Source organism: Nyctereutes procyonoides, unplaced genomic scaffold (assembly GCF_905146905.1).
Source record: "Nyctereutes procyonoides isolate TBG_1078 unplaced genomic scaffold, NYPRO_anot_genome, whole genome shotgun sequence".
Classification (NCBI taxonomy): Eukaryota; Metazoa; Chordata; class Mammalia; order Carnivora; family Canidae; genus Nyctereutes; species Nyctereutes procyonoides.
In genome coordinates, this window is record NW_026575131.1 from 44,156,000 (window position 1) to 44,174,627 (window position 18,628).

Sequence of the window (18,628 nt, forward strand, 5' to 3'; positions counted from 1 at the left end):
GGACTCAGAAAGGGCTGTGTCAGAACGCTTGGGTGGCTCAGGTGGTTGAGCGTCTGCCTTTGGCTCAGGTCGTGATCCCGAGGTCCTGGAATCAAATCCCACATCTGCTCTCCACAGGGAGCCTGATTCTCCCTCTGCCTGTCTCTGCCTCTCTCCCCGTGTCTCTCATGAATAAATAAATAAAATCTGGGACGCGTGGGTGGTTCAGCGGTTGGGCATCTGCCTTCAGCTCAGGGAGTGATCCTAGAGTGCCTGGATCGAGTCCCACATCTGGCTGCCTGCATGGAGCCTGCTTCTCTCTCTGCCTATGTCTCTGCCTCTCTCTGTGTGTGTCTCTCATGAATAAGTAAATAAAATCTTTATAAATAAATAAATAAATAAATAAATAAATAAATAAATAAAATCTTAAAAAAAGAAAGGGCTGTCACATGTTGCCTACACATGTATAATTATATAAGTACAGGTTGGGGTGTCCTGGGTCATGAGAACTCAGTGAGTAGGAGGCTGGCTTCTGGAAACACCTTTGGTCCAGACTCTAGCTCTGCACCTGCTGGCTCTGTGGGAGAGGGCTCAGGGAGGTTTGTGTGAAAGTGTCCTCTGCCAGCCTTTCTAAAGACACGGTGGTGATGTCAGTCAGGGCCATGATCACCATCAGAGGGGCCCTGAGTCTCCCAGGAGCTCAGTCACTGGTTGAAAGTATCATGGGAATTATGGCATGAACGTAGTCATGGAAATCAGAAACCTGAGAAATGCATTTTCTTTTCTTTTCTTTTCTTTTCTTTTCTTTTCTTTTCTTTTCTTTTCTTTTCTTTCTTTCTTTCTTTCTTTCTTCTTTCTTTCTCTCTCTCTCTTTCTCTTTCTCTCTTTCTTTTTTCTTTCTTTCTTTTTTTAAAGATTTTGTTTATCTGACAGAGAGAGAGCAGGCAAGGTCACAAGCAGGGGGAGTGGCAGGCAGAGGGAGAATGAGGAGCAGGTTCGTCGCAGAGTAGGGATCCTGATGTAGGACTGGATCCCAGGACCCTGTGGTCATGACCTGAGCCAAAGGCAGAGACACTCAACCACTGAGCCACCCAGCTGTCCTGAGAGTTGCATTTTCAAGAGCACCATAAACAGAGATAGTGGAATTGTGGGTATGGAACAAGAGTGTGGACTTCAGTGTAGTCAGAGAAGGTGGGCTGTTAATGCAGACAGACAGAGAGGGTGTCTAGTGAGGATCAGGGAACATGGACTACCCAATGCAGGACAGAGAATGTGGGTTCACCCAGTGGAGAACAGAGAACAAGGAATGTTCATGTGGAACAGATAGCTTGCTCATCTAGTGTAGAATAGGGAGTGAGGAATGTCCTTTTTTTTTTTTTTAGGAGTGTCCATTTTAGAATGGAGGAGGGACATTGTTGGCTCGGTGTCAAGAGGTGTCCTCATGCTGCTCCAGAGAAAAATAGACTGTGGGCAGTGGAGTGGGGTGTAGGGGGTGGAAGCCAGAGATTGGGGAGCAGGGGACTGTAGTGGAAGCTGATGAGGGAAGCTGACTGCCTGGAGGTTGTGGGGCTGGTGAGACTGGCTTCACTTGGAAGAGGAACCACCAGGAGGGGCTGACAGATCAGGAGAGGGAAGAGAGGAGTCAGGGCCAACTCCAGAGCTTCTGGATAACCTGGAGGCTGGGGAGTTGGGGCAGGGAAGATGAGGACCTCCTTAGGGCTCAAGAAGTGTGAGTTCCCTGTGGTTCACCTCCTGGGCTTCTCTGTGACACCTAAACTCATAAGCCCTTGGTCTAGGAGGAGAGGTCAAGGTGTGAAGTAGAGATTTGGGGACATCCAGAGCCTTGGTGTCCTCATCAGTGAAATGGAGACAATTGTCCTGACACCTCAGCCTACTAGAAGGAGCCCATGAGTTAGGCACCCCACCTCCCCAGCCTGATGTGCAGTGGACCTGCAGCAAATGCCCCTCCTTTCTTTCTTGGTCCCCCTTCTCTGACACCTTCCCCAAATCCCAGCTTCCCTGGGTCCCTCATGGATTCATAGATCATCTCATGGCCCCCATGTTGGTCCAGGGAAATCCCAGGACCACCACCTCTGTCACCCATCCTCTCTCCAGGGGACACTCTGAGTCCAAAGGTCAAAAGCCACAGTGAATCCCCTGCAAACAGACATTCACATGTGCTCATAAAGACAAAAACACCTACAGAAACAAGGCAATCAGCTATACAGGCCCCACTCACAGGCCACATAAAACCTCTCAGACATCTATTCGCACTCACATGTTATGTTCTACATTCAGGCAGATGCACTTATCTATAAAAATACAGGTGGCAAAACTTAGATACCCAAGCTAGAAGCCCTTTCCTCCAAGCCTTGAAACACAAAACATCAGATTCTTGAGACTATTTTTTTTTGTCCTTGATCCAGCCATGCCTGAAGCTCACTGTACTTTTAGAGCTTTTTGTCACAAAATTTTCCCCTTTTTTTGCTGGAGCCCATTTAAGTTGGGGTGTGTGTGAGTACATGTGTGTGTGTGCAATCAGAGTCCTGGCTGATAGAGATGAATAAGGCTTTGCCAAACAAAAAGCACTGAGAAAGGAGGTAGTCCAAGATGAAAGATAGCATTTAGAGGGGCCTGGAGGTATGGGGTAGCATGGCCAGTGGCAAGCTGTATTATAGTGTGTAGTGCTGGCAGCTGACTGAAGTCAGGTACAGGTATAAGAATTCAGTCTGAGCACTTGAGAGTCTAGTCAGTGGGAGCACCCGAATGTTCTTGATCAGGGAAGTTCCACGTTCAGAACTCTCCAGTGGGAGGCAGTGCGTGGATAAATGAATGCATTTGCCTCAGACCTGCGAGATAGGTGCAGATGCCAGGAGACTGAGTCTCAGAGAGGACGGCCACAGGGTCCCAGAGAGAGTCCTGACTCCGCCGAGGCCTGAACGTGCCGAGCGTCTTTGAACTACAACCTCCGGCATGCAACTCGAGCGACCTCGTGGCCCCCGTGGTTTGCTCCAGCTATTGGCCTTTCGGGCTGTTTGTCAGAACAGATTTGGCTCTGATTGGTTAGATTCCCTCGAGGGGACGGAGCCTCGGGTCAGCGGACCTCGCTCCCGCCGGCGACATGGTGAGCCGGCCGCCCGCCGTCCGGGGGGCCTTGATGGAGGGCCCAGGGATCCCACTGAGGGGGTCCGGGGAGACACCGAGGGGGCGGGGATCCCTTTGTGGGGATTGGGAGCTCTGAGGGACTCTGGGTCGCGCAGAGGGCCATGTGTCCCTCTCTGGGTCCATCCAGTCTCCCTGTGGGACCTATGTGGGGGTTGAGGGTTCTGCCTAGGTAGGGGACTGGAGGCCCCCGAGCGCTCGGGAATTCTGGAAAAATCCCTGGGGGCCCTCTAAGGGCCTGGGGTCCTGCCGAGGGGTCGCAGCGCTGCAGAGGTGCCCGGGGCCCCGGGAACGTACAGATCGTCGCTGGGGAGGTTGGGGTTCCCCCCGGAGCCCACGCTTGGCGACGTGGGTCCTGCGGATGGATGGGGGGCCACTGCGTGGATGGAGGCCTGTAGAAGGGCCAGGGAGAGCCCCGAGAGGAGGAGCCCGGCCAAGGGGATCTGGGTGGCCTCCGGGCGGGCGAGCGTCCCAGAATTAGAGACAGCACAGTTGAAACCCTCAGGTCTCACGCGGCTTTGGGTCCAGTCTATTGGGGTTATTCTTCACACTTAGCCCGGCCACTTGGGTGGGTCAGGCTGAAGCGGGGCGAGAGCAGGAGCTCCCAACCCCTAAATGTTCGGACTGGGCGGAGGGAGGGGCCCTAGAAGACCACCCGGCCCTGCCTGGGGGAATGCCCGAGGAGGGGCGTTGGGAGGCGCCCGAACTGAAAAGCCCCGAAAAGCCGACGCGGTTCCAGGCCGGCGCGGGCTGCGGGAAGCAGTGGGAGCTGGGCGGAAGGGTTCTCGAGAACAGGATGGAGAAATATCTCATTGGTGTTCGCAGGTAGCAAAATCCTCACATTCTTGGATTGTAGGTTCAGGGAAAGGCTTTGAGGAGGAGAGGGACGTGGGCCGATGCGGGGCTCCAGATATCTTTGGAAACCTGCAGAGCCAGGACCTCAAGACAGAGGCTGCTGGGGGGCGGGGCTTGAGAAACGCCCCTGGACCGACCTCAGGAGCCTCAGGCGGAGGGATGCCTGTCTTTCTTCCCTCCTTCCCTGCTCCTGCCCTCCTTCCTTGCTCCTTCTTCCCTCCCTCTCTCCTTCCTTCCTTCTATCCTGCCTGTCCTAGGTGCTGGAACCGAAAGGTCTGAACAACGGTCCCCGCCCTGGGAGGTGTCAGAGGGTGATAGGGGTCTGCGATGGAGAACCCAGGGGTTCGACACAGAGAGGGCTACCAAGAGAGCCGAGCAGTTGGGCAGAGTGTCTAGAGTTGGGCCCACCAGGCCTTGCAGGCTGTGAAAAGGAGTTGGATGTTGACTGACATGCTGACTCACTGGGAAGGGCTGAGGGCTGTGTCCGTGGGAGTGATGGATGGGTCCTGGGGCCTCCGAGACAGAGTTGATCCGCAAGCTCGAGCTCGGCGGCATGGAAGTCCAGGCTAGAGGTGCCTCTGTGCTGGGGTTGTGCTGGGCCAACAGTGGTTAAAAACCTAGCAGGAGATTGAGTCACAGCGTGGAAGCCAAAGAGGGAAAAAGGAAAGTTGGCAGGGGAGCCCCAGGATCTGATATCTGTAGAGGCACAGGTGGAAGGCTCTGGGGGCATGGGGAGGGGAGAAGAGGATCCTAGGAGGAGGAGAGGCCTGCCTCACTGGGCTTGAAAGGGGGCCCCCTGACTGACCATGCCCATGTTCTTTATTGACTACTCGCCAGTCTGCATTTTAGGGTTAGGGAGGGTGAGTAGTGAGAATAGGAGATTTGTGAGATTTAGAGACCAGAAAGATGGTGCCCCGACCTCAGTACTGAAAAAATGTTTCTGGTTTATGAGTTACGGGCATAGAGAAAATATCCTGTTAGTTATCGTAATGATGGATTTCTCAGCAGTCATTCTGAATTACTGTGTTGGCCGGATACGCATCACGCTGGAGCTTTTCCTATTAAAGTTAGCATATTTTTGCCCGATTAAAGAATCATTTTAATAATTAATTTTAATATTAAAGTAATCTTTATTTCACTTTTAGTTGTTAATTATAATATCATAATACTAGTCGACAGCACTCCTGAGCACATAATTTTGTATAATTACATAATTACTGATACCAAATTGGTATTTACTGCATTCAAGCAGGAAAACTGAGCTTCAGACTGATTACCCAAAGCATTTCTTCTAAAACGTTTTAAAATTAATATAGGAAAACGTGTTATGAATTGTTAAATAGTTTGTTATGTAGAACTTAGTGAGAAATTCCTAATTTAAAAAGTCATCCCACCCAAACGTGTCCTGACACTGATAGTGGCCAGAAATAGGCTTTCCAAGGAAGTCGATTACAAAGGGAGGGAGAAGGAGGAGAGGGCTATGGATTCATCAGGATAATCTCTGGTGGGAAAGACAGGGGGAAGCTGCCAGGGTGCACCACATTGTGCGGGTGGGACCGTGGGAGGGGTGCCTCTTTCACAGGGTATGCTCCTCTAAGGTCCGGAAAGTGGTCTTGACAGCACACGAAACAAAATAGCACCCCATCTCCAGATGGGGAAACCGAGGCCTGAGGGAGATGAATACCTGAAAACCATAGCGGAGGCCAGAAACGAACCCTAGTCTCTGCTCCGGCGGGTGCTCACCGCCACCCCACACCCCAGCTAGGTGGTGGTGGTAGGGAGTGGAGGAAATCCACACACAGCAGGGGCTCCCTGGGTTGAGTCTGACCCCACCCCAGGCCCCTCCTTCAAGATGCTGCTGGAACCTGGGAGATCCACCCTCCCCAACCTGGCCCCAGCCTCTCTATAAATAGCCTGAGTTCCCAGGGAGGGAGCTTGTGACCTTCTGGCAGACGCTGCCCTTCATGTCCCCTCTCCCCAGGCGGTCCTGGGAGTGCAGCTGGTGGTGACCCTGCTCACCGCCACCCTCATGCATAGGCTGGCTCCTCACTGCTCCTTCGCACGCTGGCTGCTCTGCAACGGCAGGTGAGCCACATCCCCGCCCCGGGCGGTGGGAGGAGCCCCACCAGGCCCGCCCCCTCTGCCTCCTTCAAACCCTGCCGCAGCCCTACGAAGTGGTTTTGGTTTTTTATTATTTTTATTTTTTAGTTTTTTGGTTTTGGTTTTTAAAAAACTTTATTGAGATATAATTGACGTACAATAGACTGCAAATATTTGAAACACGCAGTTGGGGCAGTTTTGACAGCTGTACACACCCGTGAGACCACATTTCCACACTGGGAAGAACAGTTACTTCCTCCACTCCCTGCCTTCCTGGATCCTAACCCCCTGTTCCACGCTAGTCTCGCTGAGACCTGTTTCCTGCAATGCTTTTCGTCCCTGTTTGGATCTTGGACCCTTTCTGAGATCTGGTGGAAACCATGAACTTTCCAGAACAATGCACATGCCTGCTCCACCAGAAGAGATAGCCAGCAGATTCAGGGGTGTCCGGGATGCCCCGCCACCCTGGCTTTCCGGAGAACTTCTCGCTGCACTCCCCCAGCAAACCCCTAACCCACCTCCTGAGCCTTCCCCTGGCCTTGCATGGCCCCTGCTAGCCTGTCCCCATGCGTTTCGGGTCCAGCTCTCCTGACTCCAGCCCTGGGACTGAGGATTCACTGCCTTGAACCCTCTATGCCTGAGCTTTCCTGACTTCCCCATCTTTGCCCTCAGTCTCTTCCGATACAAGCATCCTACTGAGGAAGAGCTTCGGGCCCTGGAGGGAAAGCCGAGGCCCAGAGGCAGGAAGGAGCGGTGAGTGAGCCCCCAGCCTCAGGGGAGCAGCTCCCCTTCCAGGTGCAGATCTGGGCACCGAGGAGAGTGGTGGACACCCCCCAGGCTGAGAAGATGGCACTGTCATTCATTGGTTGCTTCCCGTTGACAGCTAATGCTTATTGGAAGTTTGCTCTGGGCCAGCCCTGTGAGCGGGTGGCGTGGCACCCTGGTGTGCAGAAACCCAGGCCTGGGGAGAAGGTACCTCCCAAGCCAGCTCCTCCTGTGCTCTGATGGTGGCCCGGTGGGACCTCTCAGGCTAGCCTGGGGTGGTGGGTGGCCACGTCTGGCGAGGAGGAGAGAACTGAGGATGGTGCTCTGACACTCCTTCCCCGTACCCCATTCCCCAGGTGGGCCAATGGCTATAGTGAAGAAAAGCCCCTGTCTGTGCCCCGAGACGCCCCTTTCCAGCTGGAGACCTGCCCCCTCACAGCGGTTGATGCCCTCGGTAACAGCCCAGCTGGGTCCCCAGCACCCCAGCCTCAGCCCACACCCTGGGGGATTGGCGCAGGGTCCAGCGCTGGCCTGTGCGCTGAGCTGCTGCTCCCCGCAGTCCTGCGCTTCTTCCTGGAGTACCAGTGGTTCGTGGACTTCGCCGTGTACTCGGGCGGCGTGTACGTCTTCACAGAGGCCTACTACTACGTGCTGGGCCCGGCCAAGGAGACCAACATCGCAGTGTTCTGGTGCCTGCTCACCATTGCCTTCTCCATGTATCCTTCCTCAGGCTGCCGAGTGGGTGCGGGAGGAGGGAGGCAGGTGGGAGCGGGCCTCGAGCTTTCCTCCACCCCCCTCACCCCCAGATTGGCCTATCAGTTATCGGCTGCCACCCCCCAAAACTCCCCCAAACTGGGTGGTGTAAAATGGTCACTGTTTTATTTGCTCTCCTCCTGGGCTAGGCTCAGCCGGGCCTCCTTATCCCTGCTCTAAGGGGTCCCATCTTCCAGCAGGTGAGGCCGAGGTTCCTCCAAGTACCAGAAACATCAGCAAGGAAGAAGGGGTGCTGAGAGCCTCCTGAGGCTTTGCAGGAAGTTGTCCCACCCCACCCCGTCCATTCTCTTGGTCAGAGCAAGTCACCAGCCCAGATGCAGGGGCATGCTCCCTCTGGCATGTTTTTTTATTAAGCTGCCTGGGGAACAGAGGCAAACCTGTACATTGAAGGCCCAAGTCTGAGAAAGGCCCTTGTGGGATGGGCTTGTGAAGAAGAGTCCGTCTGGAAGCCCACACTGGTTCTGGAAAGCCCCGTGGGTCTCTTTCAGGGCAGATTAGAGATACAGCCCTTGTATCTCTGATAGTTTCTCTGAGGAATGGGAGATTTTCTTGCCATGAATGCAGCCAGGCTAGGTGGGTCAGGGAGGCCAGACCTCCCGAAGAGACAGACTTGCTGGTTCTTTCTTTCTTTCTTTCTTTCTTTCTTTCTTTCTTTCTTTCTTTCTTTCTTTCTTTCTTTCTTTCTCTTTCTTCTTTCTTTCTTTCTAATAATAATATTTCTAATAATTTATTTATTTATTCATGAGAGACCCAGAGAGAGAGGCAGAGACACAGGCAGAGGGAGAAGCAGGCTCCATGCAGGGAGCCCGATGTGGGACTCGATCCCAGGACTCCAGGATCAGGCTCTGGGCCAAAGGCAGGTGCTAAACCGCTGAGCCACCCGGGGATCCTCTCTTCTTTCTTTTCTTTCTTTCTTTTCTTTTCTTTTCTTTTCTTTTCTTTCTTCTTTTCTTTCTTTCTTTCTTTCTTCTAGATTTTTTTAAAGATTTTATTCTTTTTAAGGTTTTATTTATTTATTCATGAGAATACACAGAGAGGAGAGAGAGAGAGAGGCAGACACAGGCAAAGGGAGAAACAGGCTCCATGCAGGGAGCCCGACTTGGGATCCATCCCAGGTCTTCAGGATGCCCTGGGCTGTAGGCGGCGCTAAACCGCTGAGCCACCTGGGCTGCCCTGTCTTTCAATATTTTATTTATTTATTCATAGGAGACACAGAGAAAGAGGGGCAGAGACACAGGCAGAGGGAGAAGCAGGCTTCCTGCAGTGAGCCTGATGTGAGACTCCACCCGAACCAAAGGCAGACAGCCGCTCAAGCACTGAACCACCCAGGTGTCCCTTGCTGGCTATTTTAGTCAGAAATGGCCACAGGTACGGGTTGGTTGAGCCTCCAACTCTTGATTTCAGCTGGGGTCATGATCTCCGTGGTATCATGGGATCGAGCCCTGAACTGGGCTCCTTGCTCAGCATGGAGTTGACCTGAGATTCTTTCCCCCTCTCTGCTCTGCTCCTCCCAACAAGCTCTAAAACTCAAGCTCTAAATAAACAAACAAACAAATAAATATTTTAAAAAAGAAAAAACAAAAAGAGGAATGGCTATAGGTGGTATGATGAGGCCGAGCTGGAAGCCCAGGCATGCCTGCCACCCACACACCCCAAGCCTGCTGACACAGGCATGAGCAACATGGACCTTGTGTTCTGGGCTTGTTGGGTAGCTCACTCCTCTCCCGGATCACTGCCCTGCTCCCCAAGACTCCAAACCCCAGCTCTGGTGTTTTGAGCTCTGGGGTTGGGGGGATAATTTGGCTGGGAGTGGGGGAGTGGGGAGGGGGCACTGCAGCTGCTCCAGGCTTCCTTAGCCTCATCCCCAGCAAGATGTTCCTGATGGTGACCCGCTTGTACTTCAGCACCGAGGAAGGGGGCGAACGCTCTGTCTGCCTCACCTTTGCCTTCCTCTTTCTGCTCCTGGCCATGCTGGTGCAGGTGGTCCAGGAGGACACTCTCGAGCTGGGGCTGGCGCCAGGTATGTTCAGTCTCTGAGGCATGGGGTCACCACGGCCGCCACTCCCTTGTGGAAGTGGGGTTTGAGTGGCTTGTTCCACCAGCACATACTAGGTGAAGGGGCAGGGTACTGCTTGGGCCTGAGTAGTCTCTATGGCCGCTTGCTACCCTGGGCATCTCCTGGGGCTTTGGGGCAAAAGGATATCCTGACTCACTGTCTCTGATGGCAGCCTGCAGCTATAGTTCTTTGCAGGGTATTTCTGCTGCCCTTATCTTCCCTCTCCCCAGCAGCCATAATGATTTCCTATCTACTTATTCTAATTTGGTGATGGAAATGGATAAATGGCACAAAATTCATAAAGTACAAGAGGATATACATAGAGTAAAAAATCACCCATGCCAACTCTCCTTCCAAGAGGAAAACTGGGGGATCACTTTCTTTTTCCCCCATAAAACAGTAGTGTTTATGGCTCTTTTCCCCTTAAAAACATTACTTTGGAGGTTGTCCCTTAACTGTACATACAGTGTGTTTTTTTTTTAATGCCCACATAGTATTTCATTTTATGGATGTTCTATGATTATTTAACCAGTCCCCTACTTCTGGATATCTAAATCTTTCACTAGTAAACATTGTTGTTCACAACCATGTTGTTTTACAAGTGTCGTATAGGAATACCCTTGCACATGTGGTCCTGTGCAAGGAAGTGCATTTTTTAAAAAAATTTATTCATAGAGACACACACACACAGAGAGAGGCAGAGAGACACAGGCAGAGGGAGAAGCAGGCTCCATGCAGGGAGCCCGACGCGGGACTCGATCTCGAGTCTCCAGGATCACACCCCCGGCCGCAGGTGGCGCTAAACTGCTGTGCCACGGGGCTGCCCGGAAGTGCATTTTTAATTTTGATGATGTTGTAAATTCCCATTTAGGAAAAGAATGAAGTGCTTATTTCCCCATATCCTCTTCAATGTGTTTCCTCAGACTTTCTTTTTTTCTTTTTTTTCTTTTGTCTTGGGAAATCTGATAGGTGAAAATATAAGTGAGGTTGAGCATCTTTTCCTATGTGGAAAAGTAATTTCTCTCTGCCTTCCAGAAAAAAATCTGTTCTTTTGCCCAGTTTTCTATTGAGTTGTTGACCCTTTTATTGATTTGTAGGAGCTCTTTATATTTTAGAGACATTAACCTTTATGTGTGATAGTAGGTGAAAATATTTTTTCTTAGTTTCCCATTTTTCTTTTGTCTTTCTCTATTTTTTGGGTGAGCTTTTAAAAATACCATTTGGATCATATCACTTCTCTGCCTGATACCAGACCCTAGTGGTCTTTGAATAAAGATCAAAATATTCACCATGGCATGCAGTTTTGCTGTGCTTCTTGAGCTTTATCTTCACCAATTCTCCCTGCTTTTCAGTTTTTAAAATTACATAATGTTTGACATATATATGTATACATACACATGCGCACACACACATATAGAACATGTATATGTAAATTACAAAGCAAAATAATGTAACAAACTCTCTTGTTCAATGAGCACCAGAACATTCTCAACCTTCTTGCATGTCTTTGGTGTTCCTTTCCAGTCCCACTACCTTCCTCCCCTACTCACAGCCCCAACTGGTCTCCCAAATTTTGTGTTTATCATTCATTTGCTTTTTTCTTTTTTTTAAATAAATAAGTTTAAGCCAACACAAGGCTTAAACTCAACCCTGAGATCAAGATCTGAGCTGAGACCAAGAGTCGGATTCTTGGTTCGACTGAGCCACTGAGCCACCCCATTCCTTTGCCTTTGTAAAAAATAGTTTCATTACATATGTCTCTGTCCCTAAAGAATTCATCATACAGTTTGCTCGCTGTTGTGGATGGTGTTAGCCAGTATGTGATCTGCCAACTGGTGCTTTCTGTCTTTTTAATATTGTTTACAAAACGAGGACATGTCAGTCTGAGCAGCTTTTGTTCACCTCTTCTCACGGATGAATGACATTCTCTTGTGGGGCCACTTGTCTTCATTTGTCCATTCTTCTGTGCTGGGAGATTTAGGTGGTTTTGAGATTTGAGCTTTTTCACGGTTGCTATAGGGAACATTCTTGTACATGTTTCCTTGTACGCATACACAGGCATTTCTTTGGGCACAGGATTTGGGGATGATGGGGATGTGTTCACCTTCCTAAGATGGTGCCTCAGCGTTTTTTCAGAGCTGTTCTCGTAGCACTCCCGCCAGCCACGCAGCCCAGGGTTCAGAGTGAGGACACTGCATACAGGCCACCCACTGAGTCCCAGTCACCCCGGGCAAGCATGGGTGAGATTGCAACAGCCTCCTGCCTCTCCTCCCTGCTTGTGAGGTGGGGTGGTGAGTGCACCAACCTTCTAGGGACATAGTCCAGTGCAAATGACTTGAGATCTATGGAAAGTGCTTGATTTTTCCCAGTCTAATGGTGGAAAACAATGCCTTTAGTGGTCTTTTTTTTTTCTTTTAAGATTTTATTATTGATTCATGAGAGACACAGAGAGAGAGGCAGAGACATAGGCAGAGAGAAAAGCAGGTCTCCCACGGGGACCCCAATGAGGGACTCCATCCCAGGACCCGAGGATCACGACCCGAGCCCAAGGTAGACACTCAACCACTGAGCCACCCAGGCGTCCCCACTTTCATCATTTTTAAGTGTACACTTCAGTGGCATGAAGCACATCCACATTGTCGTGCGACCATCGCTACCATCCATTTCACCCCCACCTTTCGCCTTGCAAATCTGAAACTCTGTCCCCACTGAACACTGAATCTCTATTCCTCCCCACCCCCCCGCCAGCCCCTGGCACCAGCCATCCTACCTTTCGTCTCTACGAGTCTGACCACCCTAGATGCTTTATATGAGGGGAATCTTGCAGTATCTGTCTTTTAGTGACTGGCTTCTTCCACTGGGCATAATATCATTAAGGTTCATCCATGCTGTAGCCTGGGTCCAAATTTCCTTTCTTTTTAAGGCTGAATAATATTCCTTTGCATAATACATCCCATTTGGCTCATCCATTCATGTATCAATGGGCATTTATGTTGCTTCTATGTTTTCACTATTGCAAACAGTGTTGCTATGAACATGGATGTACAAGTCCCTGCTTTTTAATTCTTTTGGATACAGATCCAGAGGTGGAAGTGCCGGGTTATGTAGTAATTCTATGTTTAATTTTTTTTGAGGAATCGACAAACTGTTTCCTTGAGTGGCTGCACCATTCTACATTCCTACCAGCTGTGCACGAAGGTTCCAGCTTCCCCACATCCTTGCCAACATTTTTTTGTTGTTGTTTTTTAAGATTTCATTTATTTATTTGAGAGAGAGAGAGAGAGAGGACAAGCATGAGAAAGAGAGAAAGCAGGGAGGGAGGCAAGCAAAGGGAAAAGCAGACACTCCACTAAGCAGGGAGCCCGATGCGGGGCTCAATCCCAGGATGCTGGGATCCTAATCTGCACCGAAGGCAGATGTCTAACTGGCTGAGCCACTCATGTGCCCCTCACCAACATTTATTTCCCTTTACTTTTTTCTTAAGAGTGACCACCCTATCTCATTGTGGTTTTTATTTGTATTTGCCTAATGATGAGTGATGTTGAGCACATCTTCATGTTTGTTGGTCATCTGTATATTTTCTTTGGAGGAATTGTCTATTCAAGTCCTTTGCCTATTTTTTTTCTTTTTCAAAGATTTTATTTTATTATTTAAAAATTATTTATTCAGAGAGACACAGACAAAGACATAGGCAGAGGGAGAGTCAGGCTCCCCACGAGGAGCCTGATGTGGGACCTGATCCCAAACCTTGGGTTCATGCCCTGAGCCAAAGGCAGATGCTCAACCACTGAGCCACCCAGGCATCCCTGTATCCCAAATTTAAAGAAGTTAAAATGTGGTGGTGGTAGGGAGTGTATCTTCAAATTTGTGGCATGGCTTTGTACTTTCTTTGTGGGTTTTGTTTTTTTTTTCTCTTAAAAAGAATTGTAGGGCACCTGTCTGGCTCAGTCAGTAGAATATGTGACTCTTGATCTCGAGGTTGTAGTTTGAGCCCCATGTTGGGTGTAGAGATTGCTTAAAAATAAAATCTTATATATTTTATTTTGAAAAATTTCAAACCATCATAATGGTTGGAAGAATCTTCTAATGAACTCCCATATGCCCTTGATCTAGATTCATTTGGCCATTTTTGCATTATTTATTCTCTGTGTATGCACACGCCACATTTTTTGGGCTGAGTTGTTGACTATAGTTGCACCCCTCACCTCTTTTGATGAATAGCAGTTCATTATTTTAGTTGATTTTTGTCTTGAATATATTCCCTTCCCTTCCCTACAATCAGAAAGACATTTTGTATTTTCCAACACAATATTTCGATTTTGCTTTTCATGTAAACCCTTAAACTCCTGGTCATTCACTACCGTCTTATGAGGTAGGGATCAAACCGAGTGTTTTCCATGGAATAACCTTGGTGTACAATTGTATTTTTAGTGAATTGTGGGTTCTTTTCATTTTCTTTCATCTTTTTTCGATCTTTCCCTTTTGCGTGGCTAGGACCTCTGGCTTTTATAGCACTACTCTGGTAGGCTTCTTTTTCTTGTTTCCAATTTCTTAGTTGGCTACTTAGCTCATTAATTTTCAGCTTCTTCTATTTCTATGCTAGCATTTCTAGCATGTAAGGCTATAAATATTTGACTAAGTCCCACTTTTGTCTATTCCTTAAGTTTTGACTTGTAATTTACATCTTCAGGCAGTTCTGGGTAATTTAAAGTTTTCATTGCAATTTCTTTTCTTTCTTCTTCTTTATCTCTCTTTTTTTGTTTTTTGTTTTTGTTTTTTTTTTTTGTTTTGTTTTTTTTAGAGGAGGGAAGGGGCAGAGGGAGGGGGAGAGAGAGAATACTAAGCAAGCTTCATGACCAGTGCTGAGCCCCGTGTGGGGCTCAACCTCACAACCCCAAGATAATGACCTGAGCAGAAATTGAGTTGGACACTTAACTGATTGAGCCACTCAGGTGCCCTAGTCAGTGTTTTCTTTATATGTTTTGTGGCTAATTGACAAGGTGTTTACAAGTTTAGAATTGCTATATATATACCTAGTGAATCAACCATCTTATGATATATTGACCACTTCTGATTCTAATAATATTTGTCTTAATCTAGTTTATCTGGTAATAATATAGCCTTTTTGGCTTCTTTTTTTAAGTTGAGATACACTTGACATATACTATTGCTAGTTTCAGGTATACAATATAATGACTCGATATTTGTATGTATTACGAAACAATCACCACAATAAATCTGCCTAACATCCATCACCATACAGATACAACTTTTTTTTTCTTATGATGAAAACTTTTAAGATCTACTGTCTTAGCAACTCTCAAATATACAATACCACTTTTCTTTTGTATTTGTCGTATCTTTTTAACATCCCTTTTCTTTCAACCGTATAGGGACCTTATGTTGAGGTATGTCTCCTTAAGAAACACACAGCTGGATATTTTCAATTAAGTCTGTGTCATTTAACTTCAAAGTTTTAACCTGCTTACATTTATTATGATTACTGACCTATTTGGCATTGTTTCTACATCTCACCGTTTCACCTTCTTTTTGTTCTTTTTCTGTGATTGCTGTTGACATTGGCTGCCAGTCTAATTGTCTTTCCTCTATAGGTGATCTGTCTTAAATACCTGGCTGCTTTGCGGTCTCTTTGTTTTTGGTATTCCAGTTTACTACAGTGTCTAGGTATGGATTTCTTTGTATTATTCAGATTTGATATATTTTGTGTGTGTCATTCATTCTGCAGTCTTTTCAACTATTCTCTTCCAACATGTTCTCTCCTTCATTCTCTCTTCCCTTCTCTCTCTGGGGCTCTTAATTGACTTATGCTGGATTTTCTATTCTGTCCCCCTTATCCCTTAATCTCCCTTCATATTTTCTACCTTTTCATCTTTCTGAGTTGGAATCTGAGTGATTTCTTCAGATCCAATTCACTCATTCCTCCTTTTGCTGTTTTGAATATGCCATGTAACAACAACCTGTCATTTCAATAATTATATTTTCCCTTTGGAAGAGCTTACCTGGTCCCTTTGCAAATATACCTGGTCATCTGAGGCAGCCTCATGTTGCCTGTTCTGTGATTTCACCTTTTATTTTCCTCAATAATTTCACATAATAACACCTGAAATTTTTCTGTAGTCTGAAGGGTTTAAATTTGTCTTTTTCCCCCTGCTTATTCTCCTTTTTGGTGATTTGTTCCCTGGTGTGTTTGGTGAATTGGGTTGTGAGCTCATTTTTATTTGCTTTTTACTCTGTGGAAAATCTGAGGACCTGAGCTGAGGATTCTTTCCAGGCCTTTGGTTTTCTTCTATGGGAGTCCTTCATGCCCCTCTGGATTCCTGGTATAATCCAGGAAGCTCAGACTCAGTGGTCCACTGCTCTCCCCAACCATGTCCCCCAGTCCACTCAAGGGTGTCTGCCTGTTACATTTTCCTATTCTTAAAAAAAAAATGCACATAACCAGGGCACAATGTTATCCTTTTGCCTGGCACAGGGCCTGGCTCCACTGGTGCATTCCTACCTGGGGAGCAAAAGTCTGTGTGGGAGGGGGTCAGAGCAGACACTGAAGGCTCCAGGGGTCTATTATTTTTTTAAAGATTTTTAAAATTTATTTGACAGCGAGGGAGCACAAGTAGGGGGAGCAGCAGGCAGAGGGAGAGAGAGAAGGAGGCTCCCCACTGAGCAAGGAGCCCAGTGTAGGGCTCAATCCCAGAACCCTGGGATCATGACCTGAGCTGAAACCAGACACTTAACTGACTGAGCCACCTGGCACCCCTCCAGGGGTCTATTAGACACTGCCCTCTCCTTGTCTTCCCCAGGCCTGGCCAGTATGACCCAGAACTTGGAGCCACTTCTGAAGACGCAGGGCTGGGACTGGGCGTGAGTCCTGGGAAGTGAGGTGGTACAAGAGCAGGCTGTAACTTGCAGGTGGGGTGCTGATGGGCTTTGGGGCCTCTTGACCCTTCTCTTCTCCCCAGGCTCCCACTGGCCAAGCTGGCCATCCGCATAGGGCTGGCATTCGTGGGGTCCATGCTAGGTGCCTTCCTCACCTTTCCGGGCCTGCGGCTGGCCCAGACACACCTGGATGCACTGACCATGTCGGAAGACCGGCCCACACTGCAGTTATGTAGAGTGCCAGATGGGTGGGAGTGGAGGTGGAGAATCTAAAGAAGAGGCTAAGGGGATGCTGGGTGCCCAGGCCTCACTCCTCTGTGCCCTTGCCCCTAGGTTCTTTCTTCATATCAGCTTCCTGTCCCCTCTGATCATCCTGTGGCTCTGGACCAAGCCCATTGCACGAGACTTCCTGCACCAGGCACCACCTGGGGAGATGCCCTTCTCCCTGTGCGCATCTGGTGGGGCTGGGAGGGAGGACAGTGGGGGCCCTTCTGTGTACTCCCGTCTCTGAGGCTCAGGGAGGAGCCTTGGATGCTGGGGGAAGATCCTGGAGCAGGGGCGGCCTCCCTAGCCCCTCACTCCCCTCCCCACAGGCTGTCGGACTCAGCCTTCGACTCCCTGCGCCTCTGGGTGCTTGTGGCACTGTGCCTGCTAAGGCTGGCAGTGACCAGGCCCCACCTGCAGGCCTACCTGTGCTTGGCCAAGGCCCGCGTGGAGCAGCTGCGCCGGGAGGCCGGCCGCATAGAGGCCCGCGAGATCCAGAGGCGGGTATGGGCACCGAAGGTTGGGAGGGAACTCAGGGCTCAGGGCAGGGGTCTGAAGGGGGTCACCCGCAGCCCGGAAGGCTGCCCCGCTCACCCCTCCCACGTAGCCACTGCTACCTGCCCCCTAGGTGGTGCGAGTCTATTGCTACGTGACGGTGGTGAGTCTGCAGTACCTGACGCCGCTGATCTTCACCCTCAGTTGCACCCTGCTGCTCAAGACACTGGGTGAGAAGTGGGTGGGGTGGGCTGGGGGCGGAGCCTGGATGGCCCCGGGGGAGGGGAGAGTAGGAGGGGGGCCCCCCCCCGAGGTTGGGGTGGGGGGCAGGAGGCGGGCGGGGGGGGGGGTTGGAGGGTGGAGGCGGGGCTGGGAGGTGGACCCGAAGGCTGGTGGGGGGGGGTCAGCACGATTGGGGGTCCCAGAGGTCTAACCCGCCTGTACCTCTACTCGTCCCGTCTCCACCCTCCTCTTCTCGCAGGCGGCTACTCCTGGGGCCCGGGCCTAGTCCCCGTGCCGTCCCCGACCCCGTCCTCCACCCACGATCGCCTGGGGGGCCTCGGGGACGACGAGGCCCAGCAGACCGCGGCGCTGATCGCTGGGGCCCTGGGCAGCCTGCTCACGCCCCTCTTCCTCCGCGCCATCCTCACCTTCCTCATCTGGTGGACAGCCGCCTGCCAGCTGCTCTCCAGCCTCTTCGGCCTCTACTTCCAGCGGCACCTGGCGGGCTCCTAGCCGCCTGCAGACACTCCTGGGGCCCCGAGGCCCGGGCCTGAGCCAGCGGTGTAAGGGCCGCTTCCTCCGCGTGTGCCTCAGTATCCTCGGGTGCCAGGTGGGCCTGGGGGGCCCCACAGCGCCTGCTGTGCCCGCCCACTTCACCGCAGTGCCTGAGCCCTGGGCCCCTTGGGTCCCATGTTTCTGCCTCAAAACTCTTGCCCTGGGCCCCGTGCCAGAGGATCCCAGGGCCATTGTCCCTGGATGGCATGCCCCCGCGCCCCGCTATTTGACGCACAGGTTGGAGGGTCATTCTTCTGAACAAATAAAAGAACAGGCTGATTTTTACTATCAGGATTGGAGTGGTTTGGGAGGCAGCTTTCTGCTTGTTGGCGTTGGGTGCTGGGTGAAAGGAATGACCAAGGAGAGCACAGGGCCACCCAGACTGTGAGCAAAGGCCTGGGAGCAAGAAGTGAAGGGAGGGGGTGGGGAGAGAAGAAATGCAACAATGTTGAGAGGAGAGGCCACAAATCAGTAGAGAAAGAAGACTGGGGGAGGGGGGGCGGAGGC

At 50.2% G+C, this 18,628-nt stretch overlaps 1 protein-coding gene across 3 annotated transcripts; it reads left to right on the plus strand.

Moving 5' to 3' along the window:
- Window positions 1-3,047: 3,047 nt before the first annotated feature.
- On the plus strand, window positions 3,048-18,406 carry TMEM161A (transmembrane protein 161A). Of its 3 annotated transcripts, XM_055343892.1 has the most exons (12): window positions 3,048-3,103; window positions 5,978-6,081; window positions 6,769-6,849; window positions 7,218-7,315; window positions 7,421-7,577; window positions 9,504-9,655; window positions 16,510-16,570; window positions 16,669-16,812; window positions 16,919-17,032; window positions 17,179-17,353; window positions 17,478-17,574; window positions 17,826-18,406. In XM_055343892.1, the coding sequence occupies exons 1-12, from the start codon at window positions 3,101-3,103 to the stop codon at window positions 18,077-18,079; spliced, it is 1,440 nt and encodes a 479-aa protein (XP_055199867.1). In that variant the 5' UTR covers window positions 3,048-3,100; the 3' UTR covers window positions 18,080-18,406. The 3 variants fall into 3 exon arrangements, with proteins under 3 accessions (XP_055199867.1, XP_055199869.1, XP_055199868.1); XM_055343894.1 differs by lacking the exon at window positions 16,669-16,812; XM_055343893.1 differs by lacking the exons at window positions 3,048-3,103; window positions 5,978-6,081 and adding an exon at window positions 6,980-7,068.
- The last annotated feature ends 222 nt before the right edge of the window (window positions 18,407-18,628 follow it).

What these genes read in the sequence shown, in the direction of transcription:
- TMEM161A (XM_055343892.1), top strand. An exon ending in CTCACCATTGCCTTCTCCAT is followed by an intron (nt 7,578 to 9,503) that starts GTATCCTTCCTC and finishes CCTCATCCCCAG; the next exon opens with CAAGATGTTCCTGATGGTGA. An exon ending in GGGGAGATGCCCTTCTCCCT is followed by an intron (nt 17,033 to 17,178) that starts GTGCGCATCTGG and finishes CCCTCCCCACAG; the next exon opens with GCTGTCGGACTCAGCCTTCG.